This window comes from Schistocerca cancellata, chromosome 8 (genome assembly GCF_023864275.1).
Source record: "Schistocerca cancellata isolate TAMUIC-IGC-003103 chromosome 8, iqSchCanc2.1, whole genome shotgun sequence".
Lineage (NCBI taxonomy): Eukaryota > Metazoa > Arthropoda > Insecta > Orthoptera > Acrididae > Schistocerca > Schistocerca cancellata.
The window spans coordinates 62,594,539-62,619,635 of record NC_064633.1 but is presented as its reverse complement, the minus strand read 5'-3'; the positions used below and the strand labels follow the sequence as shown (position 1 = coordinate 62,619,635).

Below are 25,097 nucleotides of genomic sequence, written 5' to 3'. Positions count from 1 at the left end.
GTTCGGAATGTGTTTTCGATTGCGAAGCGAAAAGAGGGCAGCAGTGACAAGCTTTCGCTTTTTTACGTTCAAAAAAGTTTAGAGAACATCGCAAATACTCTGAAATCGGTCAAGCTAGTGCCTAACGGAACACTGTTGTTTGAAACTGTTAGTTCACAACAAGTAGTCAACCTCTGGAAAGCTAAAAGCCTTAGGGGATATGTCTTAGAAACGAAGCCCCACAACACCTTGATCCATAGCGAACGTGCTGCGTCACATAGAGATCTGTTTGACATTCCAAAGGAGGAACCGAAGAATGAGTGGGCGCATGAACAGATCGTTGATGTGCAAAATATATGAAAATGATGTATGCGGAGCTCGTATAATCTGACTCCCTCATCCTTACACTGAATAGCACGAGAGGTAGGTTTCCTTCGCCTAAGCGTATGGCCCTTTGCCCCGAAACCAGTGCACTGTTTTAAACGAAAGAGCTTTGGCACACCTTAGAATGTAAGACTGTAGCCCCTTGGTGACAAAGAGGCAAGGCCGCCCATTATGGAGCTGGATGCTTCCCTGCTCCGAAGTATGTAACTTGCTCTTGTGATCACCCAGCTGGAGTAGGGACTGCAGTGTGTTTCTTGAAGAAGGAAGACACAGGAGATCACAACATCGAAACGCATTCTGTATGATAAGACCAAGAAGATGTATAAGGCCATTGAGCCTCCCACATTCACTACATCTTTTTCCTTCCGCCATTAAAAAGCCTATTTCGACAGCCAACGCTTATACACAAACAGAGGTTCCTAGTGTCAGCTCTAGTACCTGTACCTGTGTTTGTCAGTGCACTTGTCAAGCTGCAGTTTTTTCAGAGCCCACAGCCCTCTCAAGAACATCTGATGAAGCCACAGTTGCCACAACGCCCAGAGACACCGGTCAGACGATGGCAGAGAATTTTACAGCGACTACTGCCAATGTCAGCCAGGATCCAGGGATTCGCCAATACCATGTGTGGTGTCACCACAAGGCACCACACTTGCTAGGTTGTAGGCTTCAAATCGGCCGCGGTCCGTCAGTACACATCGGATCCGCGAGTCGCCACTGTCGACGCTAGCAGACCGAGCGCCGCCATTCGGCTGGTCTTACGAGACAAGCTAGCGAACTGCCCAGTTCTACAGCCGACTTTAATAGGGATGGTTCACTTGTTATAGCTTCAGAGACCTCATTTGCAGAGACGCTAGTTAGCATAGCCTTCAGCTAAAACAGTAGCTACGACCTAGCCCGGCGCCACGTACAGTTTATGCATTGACAATTGATCTATATGAGTGAAGCAATCAGAATTGTAAAGAAGTATTCGCAGTTCAGTCTATAACTGCACTTGTAAATTTTATTGTACAAAGTCAAGATCGACGTTCCCCGCTGAAGCTGAATCAAAGCTAAGTATTTAGTTGTATTCCTGTCTACTAACTTTCTAATCACCTAAGATGTTCCAGATAAATCCCGTCAAGTATAGTTCATTGATTCTCACGTTATCCTACATGATCAACGCTTGCAATTAATGGCCACATCAGACTAAGAGTCAAGTTGGGTGACTCAGCCGGGTCACCCTTTTTCCATGAGGCCCGCAGTTCCACCTCATACATAACACCATGCAACTGTGGAGAGGGGCAAGTTGGGCTTCAGATCCAATGATCCTGACTCTTACAATTTCCCGTTCTCTGTGTGGGAGCTGGAATCGATACTGTCTGAGACTCGTGATAATCCGGTAATGCATGCTTCGACATTTACCTACAGCATCAAAGAAAATCGTCCTCGAATGTTTTCATTTGACATGGCCGACAGGTAAGTTCCCTAACTCGTGGAGAGAGTTATTTTTGACACCTCTCCTCAGACTAGGGAAGGACCACACACGTGCCAGTAGTAATGAGAGTATCACTTAACGAGCTGCGTCGGAAAGACCGAAAAGTGAATGGTTAACCGTCGTTTGGTCTCATTGTTGGATAATAGGCAACTCCTTAGCCACCCTCATTGTAAATTCCGGAGATTCCGGTCCACTGTCGACAACCTGACGAAACAGGAGCCGGCTGTTCAGAAGGCTTTCCTATGCCAATATCTTTGACATCAGCAAGGCGTACGATACTACTGGAAGACATAGTATCCCAGAGCAACTTCATCAATGAGGATTTCTTGGCTACCTTGATATGGTATTTCCAGTCCGAGCAATTTTTTTTACATTACACGTTGGTGGAACGCTGTCGAATCATTTTGAGCAAGAGAACGGTGTCCCTCAGGGCAGTGTTTTAAGTGTTACCCGATTTGCCATAGCCATAAATAGTATCATGTCTACGGTGCAGGGTCCTGTACAGTGTTTATTATTTGCGGACGATTTTGCTGTTTCTGTTCCTCCTGCAGTCTTGCAACTGCTAGCCGTCAGGTGCAGCTTACAGTGCAGAGGTAAGAGGAGTGGGCTGTAAAGACAGGTTTACAGTTTTCTGCAGATAAATGTGTTCTTGTTCATTTTAATTATTCCCGTCCTATTTTTAATTTAACTGACTTTCATGTGAAAGACACAATTCTACATTTTGAAGACTCAGCGTGGTCACTGGGCCTCGTTTCCCACTCCGAGCTATTGTGGATTTAGTGCAGGCACTGAATATCACAGAGCGCCTTAGCTACAGCTCTGAGGAGGAGACAGGGCACATCTGCTCCAGTTTTATAGGGCATTCACGTGTTTGCCAGAAGACTATGGGTGCACAGAGTACGGGTCTGGGAGGCCTTCCCATCTAAAGATTATTGACGCTATCCATCATGAGAAGAAATAAAAACTTTTAGGTTCAAATTCTAAAGGTGGCAGGGATAAGATACAGGGAGCGAAAGGCTATTTACAATTTGTACAGAAATCAGATGGCAGTTACAAACAGCCGAGGGGCATGAAGGGGAAGCAGTGGTTGGGAAGGGAGTGAGACAGGGTTGTAGCCTCTCCCTGATGTTATTCGATCTGTATATTGAGCAAGGAGTAAAGGAAACAAAAGAAAAATTCGGAGTTGGTATGAAAACCCATGGAGAAGAAATAAAAACTTTGAGGTTTGCCGATGACATTGTAATTCTGTCAGAGACAGCAAAGGACTCGGAAGAGCAGTTGAACGGAATGGACAGTGTCTTGAAAGGAGGATATAAGATGAACACCAACAAAAGCTAAACGAGGATAATGGAATGTAGTCGAATTAAGTCGGGTGATGCTGAGGGAATAAGATTAGGAATTGAGATACTTAATGGTCGAAGTAGAGAGGATATAAAATGTAGACTGGCAATGGCGAGGAAAGCGTTTATGAAGAAGAGAAATTTGTTAACATCGAATATAGATTTAAGTGTCAGGAAGTCGTTTCTGAAAGTATTTGTATGGAGTGCAGCCATGTATGGAAGTGAAACATGAACAATAAATAGTTTGGACAAGAAGAGATTAGAAGCTTTCGAAATGTGGTGCTACAGAAGGATGCTGAAGATTAGATCGGTAGATCACATAACTAATGAGGAGGTATTGAATAGAATTACGGAGAAGAGGATTTTGTGGCACAACTTGACTAGAAGAAGGGATCGGTTGGTAGGACATGTTTTGAGGCATCAAGGGATCACCAACTTAGTATTGGAGGGCTGCGTGGAGGGTAAAAATCGTAGAGGGAGACCAAGAGATGAATACACTAAGCAGATTCAGGAGGATGTAGGTTGCAGTAGGTACTGGGAGATGAAGAAGCTTGCACTGGACAGAGTGGTATGGAGAGCTACATCAAACCAGTCTCAAGACTGAAGACAACAACAACAACAACAACATCCATCATGAGGAGATTAGGCTGACCACCAGTGCTTAGAGGATCAGCCCCATCCATAATGTCTGTGTGGAGGTTGGGGAACCACCATTCACCATCCTGTGGAGGCTCCTGACAGTGCACAGGCATGTAGATTTCTCGCAGCTCGGACTTCATCTGTACACCGCCCTGTTGATCGTCCACCTCTGGAACGGATTTTCTCCAATCGTCCACAAGCAACGTGTACCAGAGTCACTTGGTGTGCAACGTGTACAACCCCAAATCCAGTGTTGTAACTGCCTGCCACCCTAGTTACTGCAGAACCCCAGAGTAATTTTGGATTTAGTGCAGTAGCGGAGACATTGCACTCTTGCATTTTTTTAAAGATTATTTTATGACATAATAACTGAGCACCAGAACTCCACTGTCTTTACGGATGGAGAGAAACAAAGGTACTCCGTTGGTTGGCCTGTTGTTTCCATTATCGTGTCCTCAACATCTTGCGGGCATTGCAGCAGCTGAGACGTGCCTCCAATGCTAAATTCTGTTCCGATTTTCTGAGTGCCCCTCACTCTCTACAATGATTGTGCTCAGCAGATAAAACAGTCCAGAATATTCAGGACGTCCTCCTCCAAATACAACTGCTGGGGAAGGCGGTGTCCCTCTGATGTGTATCAGGGCACACGAGTATTGTGGGGAATGAAAGGATGGATGTAACAGCCAAGGAGGCAGTCGCCATAGTTATTTCAGTGTCCTATCTCTCTGCATGGTATCACTTCGTTGTTGAGATACAGATTCATGTGTCGCTGGGTGGAAGATTGGCTACAAGTGACAGATAAAAAACTGTGCCCCGTAAAGCTCATTGCACAGCTGTGGCGTACCTCTCAGCCACGAAGACGGGATAAGGTCCTTCCTATCGTCTTCGCACAGGCCGCAGTCCTCTGACACATTTCTTCTGGCTCTGGCGACAGGACTCTCCAGTGCATGCAGGTTGCGGCCTACAGGTCACTGCGCATCACAGTTTGGTGGACTGTGCTTTGTTTTCAGACTAGAGGGCAGCGACAGGTTTGCTGGCAGACATACTATCTCTTTTAAGTGAAACTGAAACGAATGCGGTTAGAGTTTCAAAGTTCTGCGATCTGTCCAGGGCTTCTTTCCAAACGTTTCAGGGATACGTCCGCTGTTGTTTTAGCTCCTCTGTCGCTCTACTTCTGTTTTCATCCCTGGTATAGGACCTTTCACTATTTCTCCTTTGTTTTACGACCTGTGGTGTGTAGTCATTGTGTGGATCGACGCGAACGACATGGGAGTGGTTGAGTGAGTGTGCCAGCGCCTTCAGTCCTTTTACCCATAGTCGTTTCTTTTAATATTTGTCAGGGCGCTCATGAGCTGGCAGCTGAGCGCCCGTACACCCAAAAAAGCAACAAGATCAACGATACCGATACAGCTGAGCCGGAAACATGCGCACTCGCTCCAGCTGTGGTTGTTATGACAGGAGCTAGGTTTCTGTCACGTAGTCGGCTGCGGTAATGCTACTTGCTGTCACAGTACGCAGCAGTCCCATGCACCGCCTTTAAGCTCCAGAATACGAAGCGCCCGGCTGCAGAATTACGCCAGTACTGCCCCGTAGACATGTTGGCTGATTTCGTAAGCCTGCCAGGAGCTGGAGTCGCAACAGTGCGATGGAATGTAATGTCCAGGGAACGTGCCCCACAAAGGTAATTGTCGTAAGCTGATATTGATACACTTTCGCTTAAAAACTTGGAAGCTTGGGCGATGAGACGTTTTCATGTATACAGGGTGTTACAAAAAGGTACGGCCAAACTTTCAGGAAACATTCCTCACACACAAAGAAAGAAAATATATTATGTGGACATGTGTCCGGCAACGCTTACTTTCCATGTTAGAGCTCATTTTATTACTTCTCTTCAAATCACATTAATCATGGAATGGAAACACACAGCAACAGAACGTACCAGCGTGACTTCAAACACTTTGTTACAGGAAATGTTCAAAATGTCCTCCGTTAGCGAGGATACATTCAGCCACCCTCCGTCGCATGGAATCCCTGATGCGCTGATGCAGCCCTGGAGAATGGCGTATTGTATCACAGCCGTCCGCAATACGAGCACAAAGAGTCTCTACATTTGGTACCGAGGTTGCGTAGATAAGAGCTTTCAAATGCCCCCATAAATGAAAGTCAAGAGGGTTGAGTTCAGGAGAGCGTGGAGGCCATGGAATTGGTCCGCCTCTACCAATCCATCGGTCACCGAATCTGTTGTTGAGAAGCGTACGACCACTTCTAATGAAATGTGCAGGAGCTCCATCGTGCATGAACCACATCTTGTGTCGTACTTGTAAAGGTACATGTTCTAGCAGCACAGGTAGAGTAACCCGTATGAAATCGTGATAACGTGCTCCTTTGAGCGTAGGTGCAAGAACATGGGGCCCAATCAAGACATCACCAACAATGCCTGCCCAAACGTCCACAGAAAATCTGTGTTGATGACGTGATTGCACAATTGCGTGCGGATTTCTGTCAGCCCACACATGTTGATTGTGATAATTTACAATTTGATCACGTTGGAATGAAGCCTAATCCGTAAAGAGAACATTTGCACTGAAATGAGGATTGACACATTGTCGGATGAACCATTCGCAGAAGTGTACCCGTGGAGGCCAATCGGCTGCTGATAGTGCCTGCACACGCTGTACTTGGTACGGAAATAACTGGTTCTCCCGTAGCACTCTCCATACAGTGACGTGGTCAACGCTACCTGGTACAGCAGCAACTTCTCTGACGCTGACATCAGGGTTATGGTCAACTGCACGAAGAATTGCCTCGTCCATTGCAAGTGTCCTCGTCGTTCTAGGTCTTCCCCTGTCGCGAGTCATAGGCTAGAATGTTCCGTGCTCCCTAGGACGCCGATCAATTGCTTCGAACGTCTTCCTGTCGGGACACCTTCGTTCTGGAAATCTGTCTCGATACAAACGTACCGCGCCACGGGTATTGCCCCGTGCTAATCCATACATCAAACGGGCATCTGCCAACTCCGCATTTGTAAACATTACACTGACTGCAAAACCACGACCGTGATGAACATTAACCTGTTGATGCTACGTACTGATGTGCTTGATGCTAGTACTGTAGAGCAATGGGTCGCATGTCAACACAAGCACCGAAGTCAAAATTACCTTCCTTCAATTGGGCCAACTGGCGGTGAATCGAGGAAGTACAGTACATACTGATGAAACTAAAATGAGCTCTAACATGGAAACTAAGCGTTTCCGGAAACATGTCCACATAACATCTTTTCTTTATTTGTGTGTGAGGAATGTTTCTTGAAAGTTTGGCCGTACCTTTTTGTAACACTCTGTATAATTGAGGTTGTTTTTGACGCGTAAATGTCGGCAAGAGCTGCTTCTACTAATTATCTTTTATTTATTCAAATGTTTCTTCAAGCTTGATTAAAGCAATTACAGTACGCCATTAGCTGCTAGCTAACAACAGACAGACCAGTTGTGTAACGTAACATCTCACAATAATAATATTCTCAATTCCAAAAACATATTACAGCATATGTAGTCAGAGGATATTACCGTACATCCACGCAGTCTCTTATTATCAAATTTTTGATGTTGCTGAGCAACAGTCATACAATAATTTTTAAATGAACACACCGCCATTTGACTATATTGTTGTTTACTTAATTACGACCCAGCTTTCGGCCTTTCAAATTATTGGGGAAATACAAAATGGGAAACAGTCGAAAACATAAACTGAACCTTTAAAAATATATAAAAACGGAGATGAATATATCATGAACTTTGTCATTAAGTATGGAGACAGACCCTATACGTAAAGCACACAGCGTTCAACATAAGTATGTACTGTGAGACAATTTGTCGTATGTCCAGGAAATCTGTGCATTAGAAACATTTATATAAAATTACATACATTGTGGTTTCGTAACTATAGTTTTATTCACTCATTGTTAAGTCATGTGAAAGAATACGATTTTTGTTTTTCTGTTAAAAACGTGTCACTTTGCAGTTCACGGACACTAGATGACAAATACTTTATAGAAAGAAAAATCAATATTTAAGAATGAAAATTTAACTGATAAAGTGAAAATGCAGTAAGAAAGATTATGTAATCGTATTGTGTACACAGTTATACTTTTTGTTGGATGATTAAAAGTATGCGCCGAATCGGGACTCGAACGTGGCCACTTTGCGTATTCTGGAGAAGTGCTCCACTGACGGAGCTGCCCACGCGGCACTCATAGCTTTAGTTCCGCCAGCACCTCCCTTTAACTGTACAAACTTCATTGTTCACCTCGCAGTGGCTAAGCCGTTTCTCCGCAGCATCCTTTATCTCTGAAGCGCTAATACCGCCAGTTGTGCAGGGGAACTTCTGTGAAGTTTGTAGGATAGGAGAGCACAAGTAGATGTCCCTAGTTCGAGGCCCAGCCGTCCGGCACACAAATTTAATCTGCCAAAGAGTTTCAAACCAGTGCACACTTCGCTGAAGAGAGAAAATTCATTCTGGAATTATAGGATTTGATTCCAAGACCAATTTTGTCACCTAGATTCATATTTCTCAAGACTGTGTTGCCTGACTGTGATTGTATGCCAAGTTTGTTCGTTGATGCCATCTGTTACATGTTTCTGATCGATTATTACTAATTTGGGAAAGCGCACGCTTCTGATAACCACAATTTAGACAAGAATTCAAATGATACGAAAACAAGACAGATGGGTAGGAAAGAATCTTAACTAAGGTACTTGTAGAACAAGTAGTCCATACAAATAACCTGCGATTTGAATTCTCACATTGCATATTACACTACTGGACATTAAAATTGCTACACCAAAAAGAAATGCAGATGATAAATAGGTATCCATTGGACAGATATATTATACTAGAACTGACATGTAATTACATTTCCCGCAATTTGGGTGCATAGATCCTGAGAAATCAGTACCCAGAACAACCACTTCCGGCCGTAATAACGGCCTTGATACGCCTGGGCATTGAGTCAAACAGAGCTTGGATGGCGTGTACAGGTACAGCTGCCCAAGCAGCTTCAACACGATACCACAGCTCATCAAGAGTAGTGACTGGCGTATTGTGACGAGCCAGTTGCTCGGCCACCATTGACCAGACGTTTTCAGTTGGTGAGAGATCTGTAGAATGTGCTGGCCAGGGCAGCAGTCGAACATTTTCTGTATCCAGAAAGGCCCGTACAAGACCTGCAACATGCGGTCGTGCATTATCCTGTTGCAATGTAGGGATCGAATGAAGGGTAGAGCCACGGGTCGTAACACATCTGAAATGTAACGTCCACTGTTCAAAGTGCCGTCAATGCGAACAAGAGGTGACCGAGACGTGTAACAATGGCACCCCATACCATCACGCCGGGTGATACGACAGTATGGCGATGACGAATACGCGCTTCCAATGTGCGTTCACCGCGATGTCGCCAAACACGGATGCGACCATCATGATGCTGTAAACAGAACCTTGATTCATCCGACAAAATGACGTTTTGCCTTTCATGCACCCAGGTTCGTCGTTGAGTACACCATCTCAGGCGTTCCTGTCTGTGATGCAGCGTCAGGGGAAACCGCAGCCATGGTTTCCCAGCTGATAGGTCATGCTGCTGCAAACATCGTCAGACTGTTCGTGCAGATGGATGTTGTCTTACAAAGGTCCCCATCTGTTGACTGAGGGATCGAGCAGCAAATTCGCGATACGATAAACCACAATTTCGATAGGGTACAATCCGACCTTTATCAAAGTCAGAAATGTGATGGTACGCATTTCTCCTCCTTACACGAGGCATCACAATAAAGTTTCACCAGGTAACGCCCGTCAACTGCTGTTTGTGTATGAGGAATCGATTGGTAACTTTCCTCATGTCAGGACGTTGTAGGTGTCGCCACCGGCGCCAGCCTTGTGTGAATGCTCTGAAAAGCTTGTCATTAGCATATCACAGCCTCTTCATCCTGTCGGTTAAATTTCGCGTCTGTAGCACGTCATCTTCGTGGTGTAGGAATTTTAATGGCCAGTAGTGTATGATGTGGTTAATGTAAGCACTGTATTTCAGAAGAAAAGTTGAGATGACGCAAATCAGTTACCATAGATACGTTGTTAGAAAATGCGCGCAATACACTTTGAACGTCTGCGAACAGAGCAGATGGCTTTTCTGGCATGAACTCACCATCCTCATTCCACGCTCCTTCGATCTGGTAGGACGCCGTGGCGGTCCCCAAAAGGAAACCTTCCGGGAACTGGTTAACAGCTGTTTGTGCCGTAGTGACACTCAGCAGGGCTGCCAACAGAATCGGCGTCAACATTGTGTACGGACAACGATTATACGCGGTAATTGGATTCCGTATATATACGTTCTGTGATACTTCACAATATTACTCAGCATCTTTATGCGGTGGACAAACAAAGTAATACGTGGAGGTTATCGCTGATTCTAATCAGACAATAGCGATATCAAGTCGTTCTCGCTTTTGAAAAGATTTTCGGTAAGTGGCGAGGTGCGATTTGTAGATTACCAAGGACGGAAAGAGGGCAAAAACCAGTACAGCCAAGCAGGAAAAGCGCCCATAGATCAGGAAAGTGACCGTGGTTAATGCTGTTACAGATCTAGATGCAAGTGCAGTCTAGGATGTACATCTGAGTCCTCTGCAATGTCTTTGGTGTTGCTGACTACTTAATTTTACTTGTCAAGATTTGTAAACTAATTTCTTATGCGAATGCCGTAGAAGTATTACTCTTGAGCCTGACACATTTTCTACGTCGTGTAACTATAATTACATACAAATACAAAGTCATAATGGTGACAGGCACACTCTTTCCTTTTTACCTCAAACAGTGCACGTCTACTGACGTCTTCCCGTCAGATTTAAGAGTGAAAAAAAAAATCAATTTGAGGCCAGCTACAGGAAATGTAGATACGCACCCAAGAGTATTGAGAATAGATAAAGAATAAAAGGCTAAACCTCAATCATTTCCAAACCTAAGCGATTCTGTGACGTTGTTGAGGTCAGAAAGTTCGTAAAACCATACTATCTTTGGTCCTGAACAGTTGCAGCATGATCAACTCTCTATCTATTACAAAAATGGACAAAATAATGTAGTAGTACCAACATTTGTGCTCCCAGTACTTAGTTATACCCTTGTTGTCCACATCGGTCTGATCTGGTGATTAATACAAGAGTGTCATATATAAGGAGATTAAAAATTCCGCTCTAGAGACGCACAAGTACTGCCTAATGGAACGTAGACAAGGGATATAACTGCAACCTAATAGGGTTTGGAGTCCGCAGTTTCGAGACATTTAAAATTTCTTCAAGTGTACTTTGTACTCCCTTTCGTTAATGACTGACCAGTTTTTCCTTATGAGCGTCATCTTATCTAATTCTGTCTTCTGACGTGGCGCTCTCAATGTGCGTTAGATTTCAGTACGTTAACAAGATGAGGTCTTTGTGTCACGTATCTGCACTTCTCAGAGATTGTAGTCATTTGGCTCTTGTGTAGGAATTTACGTACTTACACTATTGGCCACTATAATTACAACACCAAGAAGAAATGAAGATGACAAACCGGTATTCATTGGACGAATATATTATACTAGAACTGACATGTGATTACATTTTCACGCAATTTGGGTGCATAGATCCTGAGAAATCGTACCCAGAACAACCACCTCTGGCCCTAATAACGGCCTTGACACGCCTGGGCATGAAGTCAAACAGAGCTTGAATGGCGCGTACAGGTACAGCTGCCCATGCAGCTTCAACACGATACCACAGCTCATCAAGAGTAGTGACTGGCGTATTGTGACGAGCCAGTTGCTCATCCACCATTGGCCAGACGTTTTCAATTGGTGAAAGATCTGGAGAATGTGCTGGCCAGGGCAGCAGTCGAACATTTTCTGTATCCAGAAAGGCCCGTACAGGACCTGCAACGTGCGGTCGTGCATTATCCTGCTGAAATGTAGAGTTTCGCAGGGATCGAATGAAGGGTAGAGCCACGGGTCGTAACACATCTGAAATGTAACGTCCACTGTTCAAAGTGCCGTCAATGCGAACAAGAGGTGACCGAGACGTGTAACCAATGGACCCCATACCGTCACGCCGGGTGATACGCCAGTATGGCGATGACGAATACACGCTTCCAATGTGGTTCACCGCGATGTAGCCAAACACGGATGCGACCATCATGATGCTGTAAACAGAACCTGGATTCATCCGAAAAAGTGACATTTTGCCATTCATGCACCCAGGTTCGTCGTTGAGTACACCATCGCAGGTGCTCCTGTCTGTGATGCAGCGTCAGGGGAAACCGCAGCCATGGTTTCCCAGCTGATAGTCCATACTGCTGCAAACGTCGTCGAACTGTTCGTGCAGATGGTTGTTGTCTTGCAAACGTCCCCATCTGCTGACTCAGGGATCGAGACATGGCTGCACGATCCGTTACAGCCATGCGGATAAGATGCCTGTCATCTCGACTGCTAGTGTTACGAGGCCGTTGGGATCCAGCACGGCGTTCCGTATTACCCTCGTGAACCCACCGATTCCATATTCTGGTAACAGTCATTGGATCTCGACCAACGCGAGCAGCAATGTCACGATACGATAAACCGCAATCGCGATAGGCTACAATCCGACCTTTATCAAAGTCGGAAACGTGATGGTAGGCATTCCTCCACCTCACACGAGGCATCACAACAACGTTTCACCAGGCAACGCCGGTCAACTGCTGTTGTTGTATGAGAAATCGGTTGGAAACTTTTCTCATGTGAGCACGTTTTAGGTGTCGCTACTGGCGCCAACCTTGTATGAATGCTCTGAAAAGCTAATCATTTTTATATCACAGCATCTTCTTCCTGTCGGTTAAATTTCGCGTCTGTATCACGCCATCTTCGTGGTGCAACAATTTTAATGGCCAATAGTGTATATCAGTTTTACTGTGCAACGCAGACGAGGAGTAACGTTAGGAAATTTTGGCGAACGTTTCATTCCCGTAGTGTGACAACTCGCTTGCGTATTAGTAAAGGTGAAGTCTGGTGCTCTAAAGGGCAGGTGGAGTGCAGCCTGTTGCTCACCGCGCCACTAGGAGTGGCTGGGCCGGCGTGTCAGTGGCACCAGCGACCTTCCACACCCGGGGCGGATTCCCGGTACTAATTTTTTAGCAGGGTAAGTGGACCTGGGCCGTGCTGGATGGACTGGAACGAGGAAAATTCCCCCACTCCTACCTGGAAATCAGTCCGGTATCTCCTGTGTCTGAGTTTACTGATCTACCCAGTAGAGTACCACGATCACTGCGTCTCTTGTTCAACATCTGCATCTACATTTATACTCCAGAAGCCACGCAACGGTGTGTGGCGGAGGGCACTTTACGTTCCACTGTCATTACCTCCCTTTCCTGTATGGTTCGCGGGAAGAACGACTGCCGGAAAGGCTCCGTGTGCGCTCGAATCTCTCTAATTTTACAGTGGTAATCCCTCTCGAAACCTGGACAGCAAGCTACACCGCGATCCAGAGCGCCTCTCTTGCAGAGTCTGCCACTCGAGTTTGCTGAACATTTCCGTAACGCTATCACGCTTACCAAATAACCCTGTGACGAAACGCGCCGCTCTTCTTTGGATCTTCTCTATCTCCTCTGTCAACCCGACCTGGTACGGACCCCACACTGATGAGCAATACTCAAGTATAGGTCGAACGAGTCTGTGTAAGCCACCTCCTTTGTTGATGGACTACATTTTCTAAGGACTCTCCCAATGAATCTCAACCTGTCACCCGCCTTACCAACAATTAATTTTATATCATCATTCCACTTCAGATCATTCCGTACGCATACTCCCAGATATTTTACAGAAGTAACTGCTACCAGTGTTTATTCCGCTATCATGTACTTATACAATAAAGGATCCTTCTTTCTATGTATTCGCAACACATTACATTTGTTATGATGGATGAGAATGATTCAAACAGACTGACACCGTACCGTTTTACTTTGTGACCCACCTCTACCATTCCCTCATCAATAAAATCACCGCCAAATGTAGACGCAGAGCAGAATGAATGTTGCGCATTTGCGGGCAATGGAATCGTAAACCTGATGGACTTCAATCCGCGCGTGGGCTATGGGTTGCTGGCATGGCTACAATAGAGGGCAGCCTCTCAGTCGCTACGGCGCTAGGAAGGGAGAAGGTTTTGCTCATCTTTCGCACGATTGTAGTAGATACTTGGATGTAACAAATGCTGCTGTAGAACGATAGCTTCCCATTAGTTTTCTATCAACAGCGGTTCGAAGTCTTGCGATTCTCTCTGTGGTATCGTCCAGAGATCGCGGTGCCACAACAAAGTCGGCAACGCATACCGATACCACGGAGGTTAGCGAGGGGTTGCTGCTGTCTGCAACGACGTGTGGGAGGAGCTATAGAGGACCACAGCTCCCATCTCAGCAACAGCAACGGTCTCGTGCTGAGGTCAATATAGAGCCGAGCATGGAGGAGCTCTGCCCAGTACGTAACCTCAGCTTCAGCAGTCAACATCATCGTGTAGGGCAGTGACAGCTGAAGTTTCCGAAGAAATGTACTTCTGTAAATGTTTCATTTCGTACTGCAAGAGAACATTCTGTTAATCTGCGTAACAGGTGATGCTTTCACAGTCAATGGTTGGTTCAAATGGCTCTGAGCACTATGGGACTTAACTTCTGAGGTCATCAGTCCCCTAGAACTTAGAACTACTTAAATCTAACTAACCTAAGGACGTCACACACATCCATGCCCGAGGCAGGATTCGAACCTGCGACCGTAGCGGCAGCGTGGTTCCAGACTGTAGCGCCTAGAACCGCTCGACCACTCAGGCCGGCCAGAGTCAATGAAACTTATCACTCAATCCTCTGGCGAGGAACTGTGGCAAAGTTACGTAAATCTTGTATTCATTAATTGTAACAAAGTGAACTAACATTTTATGTGTTTTAGTTTGCTGAGCCTTCCCGCAGAACACTCAAAGAACCCACATCCATGGTCGGACGAAAGTAGCTTTCACTGGTCATAGCACTGTTGAACACTGCTCGAAATCGACAGCCACCGAACAGCGACTAAAGCGCAGTCGGCTAGACCGCTGTCAACAACCATACTGTCGGCCGGGGTGGCCGAGCGCTTCTAGGCGCTTCAGTCTGGAACCGCGCCACCGCTACGGTCGCAGGTTCGAATCCTGCCTCGGGCATGGATGTGTGTGATGTCCTTAGGTTAGTTAGGTTTCAGTAGTTCTAAGTTCTAGGGGACTGATGACCTCAGAAGTTAAGCCCAATAGTGCTCAGAGCCATTTGAACAACCATACTAGAAAAATCATCTGCCTTCTGAAGAGAACAATAAAACAATTTCGATCATAGTGCTAATTTATGACCAGCAACTTTGACTTTTAATAATGATACCGAAAAGCACACCTCGTTAACATTCAAGAACACTGATCGCACGAAAGCAATTTTTGGTAACATCATGCGTATCTCAACATATGAATACCAGAACTGATAAATAACGCAGTAAAACAGAGCGAATAGTAGGACAGTCTTTACGAGATAATATTTCTCTGCCGGCCGGTGTAGTCGAGCGGTTCTAGGCGCTTCAGTCTGGAACCGCGCAACCGCTACGGTCGCAGGTTCGAATCCTGCCTCGGGCATGGATGTGTGTGATGTCCTTAGGTTAGTTAGGTTTAAGTAGCTCTAAGTTCTAGGAGACTGATGACCTCAGATGTTAAGTCTCATAATGCTCAGAGCTATTTGAATCATTTAGCCAATATTTCTCTTTGGCCCTGTGAAAATATAGAAGCGGCCTGCAGTCGCTTCAGGAAATTTTTGATAGCGTGCGCTAACGCCGTAAAATAATGGCTGGCGTCCCCATTATTACTCAACAGGCTCCTAAAATTTGAACCACGGTTTCTCCAAAGTGATTGAGATGCGCACCTTACTACAGCAGCATTTGTTGCAACCACGTATGTACTACAAATCTGCAGTCATGTGAAAGATAGACGCAATCTGTAATTCGTTAGCTGTATGTTGCGCTTGTCGATGCAACGGTGAATAATGGTTGCTCACTGTGAGGTCATAGCTTCATATCCACACGAGGTGGAGATAACTTCTTGTTTAAGTTCACAGATAACCATGTGTATATGTATCAACGATGGGCACACGAAAGTTCTCTTTTTGAGACAAACATACAGGTTGCCATTTACGTCGCTCCTACGGTTTGAATAATTGGCCGTCGAGCCACAATCTAACGAGACAGTCTCTCACTGCACTTGCTCATGTAAGCACCCCCATTCTCCACTTCTATTTTAATAGTGTGTTGCCCAAAAATGGAATGTGGATACAACAATTTTTTGATCAGTTGTTCTTGCTCACTATAACAAAATACGTATCTTTGCTTTCCCTCTAACATATTAGATAAAAATGTTGCTCTTTTGATATGGGAAGGACAAAGATATTGCACGTTAATTTCAGGAAGGACATGGGCTACTCTACTAAAATCACTTTTCATCATTATATTTTGTGTTACCTGCATGCTTAGCCAGTCAGGAAGTTCCGCCTCCAAAGCCCGTACATTCGTACACTGGCGAGAGGACGGCGTTGTGCGCTACATTCTGAGTCAACTGTACCTACATCTACGTGATTACTCTGCTATTCACAGTAAAGTGCCTGGCAGAGGGTTCAATGAACCGCCATCAAGCTGTCTCTCTACCGTTCCACTCTCGAACGGCACACGGGAAAAAGGAGCACTTAAATTTTTCTATGCGATCTCTCATTTCTCTTATTTTATCGTGATGATCGTTTTTCCCTGTGTAGATAGGTGCCAACAGAAAGTTCTCGCAATCGGAGGAGAAAACTGGTGATTGAAATTTCAAGAAAAGATCCTGCGCAACGAAAAATGCATTTGTTTTAATGATTGCCACTCCAATTCACGTATCATGTCGGTGGCACTATCTCCTTTATTTCGCGATAATGTAAAACGAGCCGCCATTGTTTGTACTTTATCTCTGACAAGAGCGCGGGGGTACTCGTAAGTGAGGACCTGCCCTCTGTTTTGGCTGACGGTGAGACATATTTACAATTTTGGGGCTTTCTTGAACATTCATAGTTTCTCAATGTCTGCGACATTATATCAATCTTTATTTCAAAAGAAACATTGAACGACTAGCACAAGTCAAACAGTTATCTTACGTGTGTGTGTGGGCGTGATCGTTTGCGAATGTGTATGGCTGTAAACAAGAATTTTTAGAAAAAAATGGTATTTTCCATTCTAACACAATCTGCTTCAACAACATACATGTTATCAGATTTCAATATGGACACGAAACACCCCAGTCTTGTGCACCCATACAAACTGAGATCGAATATTTCTCTGAATGAATGGTTCCTTATTTATGCACTTTTTAACTAATATTGTTTATGTTATTTAAACAATGCAGATGTTATTCATGTGTGTAAATATTGTACACGTATATGTACTGTAGCTTAAGCTTTATGCCCAGACGAATTAATATCAATACAAAATCAGAGAAACATGGAAAAGAGACAGTCAAATGGAAACACTAAGTGGAGGAAAAGGTAATGGCATTTCTTCGGCTGGTGGCGGTACGCTGCGAGAAAAAGAAATAAAAAGTTAACGACTCTAATAATTAATTAGCTGTTTGGAACGTGGTTTAAGCTGAGTCTACTCTGTTGGGGTTGAAAGGTTATAAAACGGAAATTTTTTCCACTACTAATAAACATTGTATATTATAATAATAGACATTGTATGTAATGTCATATCTTTTGTATGTATTTATGCATATATTACTCAACTGTAAAGAAAATATAATACATTTGTGTAGTACATTTTATATGATTTCTGTGTAATGTCTATGCAAAAGACAGCGTTTTGGTTCGACGCGAGAAATGAAGTCTGTGCAAATTTTTAGTAAGAACGAAATGACAAATGAAAGCTAAGAATTGGAGCTGGGATGTTGGAATGTGAAGACCTGTCGTTTTATTACGAGAAAAGAGTGATAAATTTGCGGATAGGAGGCATGTTTCTTTGTTGTAACAGTCGGAAGGTGTAACGTGGAAGAGGGAACTATACGAACGCAAGATTCAAGACTAAGTTTGTATATTAATTAAAAAGATTAGCACAGAAGACAACAGGAGATCAAGTTTTAATAAACATCTGAAAGTAGAAGGCCACAAGTGATTTTCATCAGAGGACCGTGAATGTCTGATATATTGGCAGAATGTGTGTGGAGAGGGGATACTGATGGTACTTCACCTAAGAGCAGAACACAACAAGGGACCTACAGTTGTGTTGCATACTGTGCTACAGAAATTGATTGTTGGTCAGTTTCTTGTTTGAGGAGGACTGTGATGGAATTAACGGTTGTTAAAGCGCTTCCTGTGAGGAGAAAAGCATGCCTTAATCTTGACTAATAAAGCGAGGACACGCTGATCAAGTACATCGTTATGTGAGCTTTCATTGTTGTGCTTAAAAACTTTGTTCGTACACCAGAACAACACATATCATTCCATTATCCTTTCCAAGGTTTTAGCAATCAGGAAGGTGCACCAAAGGGGTAGCTGGAGTTATTTGCATTTTGTAATTAATTTGATCGTTTACGAAGCTGGTCACAGACATCTTTGCACCTTCCTGTCGCATCAAAAACATCTGCTGGTCTGGGAGTGCTAGAGATTAGCATCAACCTCAACCACAGATGAGACGGAAAGAAATCATACTCATGCATCATTGGTGGCAGCCATTGTTTTCGATATACTATTGGCCATTCCTGGTAGCTGAGTGGTCAGCGCGACGGAATGTCAAACCCCAGGTTCGATTTTCTCCGCTCAGGGATTGGGTGTTGTCGTTATGATCATCATGTCATCCCCATCGACAAGCAAGTCGCCGAAGTGGCGTCAACTCAAAAGACTTGCACCAGGCGAAACAGTCTACCCACACGGCACTTCCATTTCCGTTGGCCATTTACATCAGAACTAAAAATCACGTATTATATTCACGTAAAGATAGATGACGATAAAGGACGTTCAAACTAAGTACTAAAGTACTAAATAAGAAGTAATTTTTTTAGAAAGTGGATTGCGCTACGACTGGGATATAACTATCAAAATGGTAAAGGGCAGCAATCAGTCACCGTTTCCGTTCTAGCTTTATTAGAGCAGATACAGATTTCGGCTGGTAGCTAGGGATTATCAGTGCAATATTTCGGAATTGTTATACATGCCATAGTACGTCTACACCTGTTGTTCAGGCTCTTCTCACAGTTCATAAAAGACTTGGGAGTAATTTTTCCTTTCTCTACATTCAGTCTCTTGCAACTTAAACTTTTTTCATAGAGACCAATTCATTTGTACTATTACACGTCAATTTATTTGTTACCGAAACTGAACTTGACAGACAAAATTCCATACACGTCGGCAGTCGCTTGCTGTGCTCCAAAAATGAACACGTTAGAGAAAGAAGCTGAGACACGTTCTGCAGGAACCATCATTTTGCAGGACAATGCTCGGCGCATATGGCGCAAGTTGTGACAGATATGATGATTGATTGGTGCTTAGAAGTGCTGTATCTTCCACGAAACTCCCCGCACTTAAGTCAATGTGACTTCAGCTTGATTCCTGAGTTGATGGAAGCAGCTCACGGTATTCGCTTCAGAACTGTTACAAAGATTCGTTCGGCAACTAACGACTCCACTCCAATTGTCAACATAACTAAAGCTGCTAAGGTTACCCTACTTCTTGGACATCGCTGGCATCGGGTTGTACACAATGCTGGCGACTACTCTGAAGGACAGTACGAATTTGAAACATGTAACTATTTTGTAGAACTCGGAAATAAATCATATAATTTAATTTTCCTCTAGACATTTAAATCTGATTTTTATCTACGATAATGATGGAAGCTGATTAAATGAATCGAAATTTGTGCCACGACCAGGTCTCCTTGATTACTTTCTTTTCCCTGATCTCATTTTGGTCGTTAACGTGCACTGCATTTGTCCGGGGCGCTTGTCCCATGTCACCTGCTCAAGTTCATCGTTGATCCGTTTTCTCACTTTTTATATTACAGAGGGCGGCTAGACCGTTGACCGAACACTCTGAGCTACCGTGCCGGCCTGCATACTAGGCAGGAATGCTGACCATTACCTCACCGGAGCACCATGGTCAACATTGCTGCATGGACTATCCAACTCGAGTGCCCTCCCCAACACCAAATCATCTTCCCCTTAAATCGTCATTATTGCTGGGGCTCTTCGGTACTGGAATACCACCCCAGCATTCAAGCACGTGGGTTCAAGTTCCGGCCGTGGCAAAATGTTTGATTCATTAGCTTGTTGACACTGTTTGGGGAACTTCTTTGCCATGCTATGCGAAGATACATCAACACATGTATTTTTGATCAGAGAAAGCAGAAATCTGGAAGTTGATCCATCGGATGCGCTGATGAAAGAACATATACATGTACACGAAGCAAGGCTGTTGAAGCACTTTTTCGGAGAAAGTTTTACTTGAAGCATAAGCAGTAAAGTCCAACATATTTTCGAATTGCATGTTTTTTTCTCCAGGAAATTGTTCTCAAACGACTGCAGGGAAACTATTACTTAAAAATATTCGATTATTTCGAATTGTAAATATCACATCACATCCTGAAGATGAGGTGGTTTCTTTTCGTTACTAGCTATATTTATCACGATACTTCAGGACTGAGTAACTCACTGCCCGTTGTCCGAAGAATTTGCAGTGAATGAAGACTGGGAATCGCGACTGGTAATCTGAGGAACGCAAAAATTGGCAGTTTGTTGTCATATTTCGAGTTCCGTCCTTCAGCAGTCTGTAGAAGTATTTCGAAATGTGCATTCATCCGCAATAAATATCTGAATTCCATTCAAGAATATCGTGCCCCTGCTTTTATGATCCTTAAAAGGACTAAACCCCTTTATCGTCAGAGGAGACTAGTTTACCAGTCTTCAGCATAGTTTGAAAGTCTCTAAGCAAATAACATCTTTCACCCCATCACGCAAAGCATCGTGGTCGCATCTGTGTTTGACATAAGGAAAGCAGGAAACTTGAATTTGAGTCATTTGCCGCGCCGCTGCAAAACATTCTTTATATATGCGAAGCAAAGCTGCACTGCATGCTGCATTTTACGCTTTGCATAAATAGCTGAAAAACATAGGTTTTGGACTCCCATATTTTTCTTTATGAAGTTGTTCTGAAAAGAGTTCGATGACATGGGAATCACTCAAGCGGTTTGCAAGTCCCTAACCAGTTATTAAACTGTAAGAAAGGGAGCTACAGTGTAACGTGGAATCTGATCGACGTTTGGTTCAAAATGGTTCAAATGGCTCTGAGCACTATGCGACTTAGCTTCTGAGGTCATCAGTCGCCTAGAACTTAGAACTACTTAAACCTAACTAACCTAAGGACATCACACACCTCCATGCGCGAGGCAGGATTCGAACCTGCGACCGTAGCGGTCGCTCGGTTCCAGACTGTAGCGCCTAGAACCGCACGGCCACGACTTCCGATCCCCTCCTGGGCGATGATATGGACACTCCTTCACTTATCCCTGCGACGGCCTTTCTCGCAGACCAGCACGATTCCCTCCCGTCGTCCGAAACAGAGAGACGGATACGCAAGCAATGCTCATTGTCGTCTGTGATCTGTAGCTCCGTGACACTTGGGGAGTTCGGCACGGCGACGCATCCGTACATACTTTCCAGTTGGGGCACTCCACGAGCCGTCTTGACAGTATTTATGTCTCTCAGGAGCTCACACCTGCACTCCTAGGTGCAGAACTTTGGCACTTTGCCTTTTCGGACCACTGTGCCTACATCTACAATAATCTCCTCACTCAATAAGTGGTCTGGCGCAGTCGTGCAATGTGGAAGCTACCCACCTCCCACCTCAACGACCCCGACTATCTTCAAAGCGTTGCTGAGACATAGGTCTCCTGTGAACGTCGCTTACGTAAGTACTGTACAACCTGGACTTGGGGGCTGTTGTGGTTGTGGTCTTCAGTCCTGAGGCTGGTTTGATGCAGCTCTCCATGCTACACTATCCTGTGCAAGCTTCTTCATCTCCCAGTACCTACTGCAACCTACATCCTTTTGAATCTTCTTAGTGTATTCATCTCTTGGTCTCCCTCTACGATTTTTTCCCACCACGCTGCCCTCCAATACTAAATTGGTGATCCCTTTATGCCTCAGAACATGTCCTACCAACCGATCCCTTCTTCTAGTCAAGTTGTACCACAAACTTCTCTTCTCCCCAATCCTATTCAATACCTCCTCATTAGTTGTTCTACCCATCTAATCTTCAGCATTCTTCTGTAGCACCACACTTCGAAAGCTTCTATTCTCTTCTTGTGCAAGCTATTTATCGTCCATGTTTCACTTCCATACATGGCCACACTCCATACAAATACTTTCAGAAATGACTTCCTGACACTTAAATCTATATTCGATGTTAACAAATTTCTCTTCTTCAGAAACGCTTTCCTTGCCATTGCCAGTCTACATTTTATATCCTCTCTACTTCGACCATCATCAGTTATTTCGCTCCCCAAATAGCAAAACTCCTTTACTACTTTAAGTGTCTTATTTCCTAATCTAATTCCCTCAGCATCACCCGACTTAATTCGAATACATTCCGTAATCCTCGTTTTGCTTCTGTTGATGTTCATCTTATATCCGCCTTTCAAAACACTATCCATTCCGTTGAACTGCTCTTCCAAGTCCTTTGCTGTCTCTGACAGAATTACAATGTCGTCGGTAAACCTCAAAGTGTTTATTATTCTCCATGGATTTTAATACCTACTCCGAATTTTTCTTTTGTTTCTTTCACTGCTTGCTCAATATAAAGATTGAATAACATCGGGGATAGGCTACAACTCTGTCTCACTCCGTTCCCAACCACTGCTTCCCTTTCATGTCCCTCGACTCATATAACTGCCATCTGGTTTCTGTACAAATTGTAAATAGCCTGTCGCTCCCTGAGTTTTACCCCTGCCACCTTGGTGGCTGGAATGTGCCAAACTGCCATTCGACGTCTGTCAGTTCAGTATGGCAAGGAAGTGGCTGCTAGACGCTGGCGCACCCCCGACTGTTTCTATGTCGTTCTCTGTGACCTGGACGCCCAACTACCCAGCCTTGAAACACAGCAAAGACGCAGCAGAATTTTGCCGAAATCGTAACGTTGACACACTGTAGACTGCAGAGGGCACCAGACATCAAGATACGGCGGAACAGGAACATCGCATCATGCATCATATCGACTCCAACTGGAAACGCCGACGACTCATTACCGAGATTTACACACGTGTCGCGCGCAGTATATCACTTGTCAGGTGGAAATCGTCAATGCCTTTATAACCACTGCGCAATGTACCAGGAGCAGCCTGCCAGTACCGATGGAGAGGAGTTCGTGTTACCACAGGTCAGTATCGGTCCCGCCGGCAACAAGGCAGACAGGCAGTCGGAGCCGGTTACGTGCGACAAAGTCCACTATGCAATCAGCAAAGATGCTCTGAATAAGTCACCTGGCGTCGACGGATTTCCGACAGAATTTTATCGAGCCTTCCTTGTGCTAATGGTATCGTTTTGGACGGCAATGTCTCATGAACTTTTGAAGATTGGGCAACGCCGTACTGCCTATCTTTGTTACGGGAACTGTTATATCCATCCACAAACTGACACCGGTAGCGACGACAGCACTTTGCCACCCACTACCTCTGCTTAACACAGACTATAGAATTTTTGCACGACTCCTGGCTACGCGATGCCGCCAGATCCTGCCTAGTATTCTATCCCCAGAACAGACAACTCTGGGCGGCTCAGTTAACATAAAAACAGCCAAAGGGGAATATCATAATTTAAACGCACTGTGTATGGTTGTGGGGGTTTGTTATTTGCTTGTTTATTCTTGAATTGAGAACAACTATGTGAGGTGAAAAGACAAGTTTAATGTCGCAATATTTCTCACCAAATTACAGGTTTTCACACAGTTTCCAACAGCGCAATGGATAACGCATCTTGCCAACATCAAAAAGTGAAATAAGTTTACACACAACCATGTTAGATATTAACTCTCTGAAAGAACAGTAATCTTAAGCACAATATTATGAAAGTTTAATTGGAAGTTTCTTTACATTAATTCTAAGCACAATAATACGAAAGTTTAATTGGACGTTTCTTTACAAAATTGCTCCTACACATACGTTATGATGTTGGTCAGTGCTACGAAAATCGTCTGATTCCGGTTCAAAGTTCGGTACTACACTCCTGGAAATGGAAAAAAGAACACATTGACACCGGTGTGTCAGACCCACCATACTTGCTCCGGACACTGCGAGAGGGCTGTACAAGCAATGATCACATGCACGGCACAGCGGACACACCAGGAACCGCGGTGTTGGCCGTCGAATGGCGCTAGCTGCGCAGCATTTGTGCACCGCCGCCGTCAGTGTCAGCCAGTTAGCCGTGGCATACGGAGCTCCATCGCAGTCTTTAACACTGGTAGCATGCCGCGACAGCGTGGACGTGAACCGTATGTGCAGTTGAAGGACTTTGAGCGAGGGCGTATAGTGGGCATGCGGGAGGCCGGGTGGACGTACCGCCGAATTGCTCAACACGTGGGGCGTGAGGTCTCCACAGTACATCGATGTTGTCGCCAGTGGTCGGCGGAAGGTGCACGTGCCCGTCGACCTGGGACCGGACCGCAGCGACGCACGGATGCACGCCAAGACCGTAGGATCCTACGCAGTGCCGTAGGGGACCGCACCGCCACTTCCCAGCAAATTAGGGACACTGTTGCTCCTGGGGTATCGGCGAGGACCATTCGCAACCGTCTCCATGAAGCTGGGCTACGGTCCCGCACACCGTTAGGCCGTCTTCCGCTCCGCCCCAACATCGTGCAGCCCGCCTCCAGTGGTGTCGCGACAGGCGTGAATGGAGGGACGAATGGAGACGTGTCGTCTTCAGCGATGAGAGTCGCTTCTTCCTTGGTGCCAATGATGGTCGTATGCGTGTTTGGCGCCGTGCAGGTGAGCGCCACAATCAGGACTGCATACGACCGAGGCACACAGGGCCAACACCCGGCATCGTGGTGTGGGGAGCGATCTCCTACACTGGCCGTACACCACTGGTGATCGTCGAGGGGACACTGAATAGTGCACGGTACATCCAAACCGTCATCGAACCCATCGTTCTACCATTCCTAGACCGGCAAGGGAACTTGCTGTTCCA

The 25,097-nt window shown here is 45.0% G+C and overlaps 1 protein-coding gene across 1 annotated transcript in view; it reads right to left on the bottom strand.

Annotated features, from left to right (window-relative positions):
- The window catches only part of LOC126094950 (myrosinase 1-like), a 102,391-nt gene extending 92,249 nt beyond the window's left edge, over nt 1–10,142 (bottom strand). The window contains exon 1 of the mRNA XM_049909605.1: nt 10,007–10,142. Coding sequence (XP_049765562.1) covers nt 10,007–10,142 — 136 coding nt within the window. The remainder of the gene's footprint in view (nt 1–10,006) is intronic.
- Between the last annotated feature and the right edge of the window lie 14,955 nt (nt 10,143–25,097).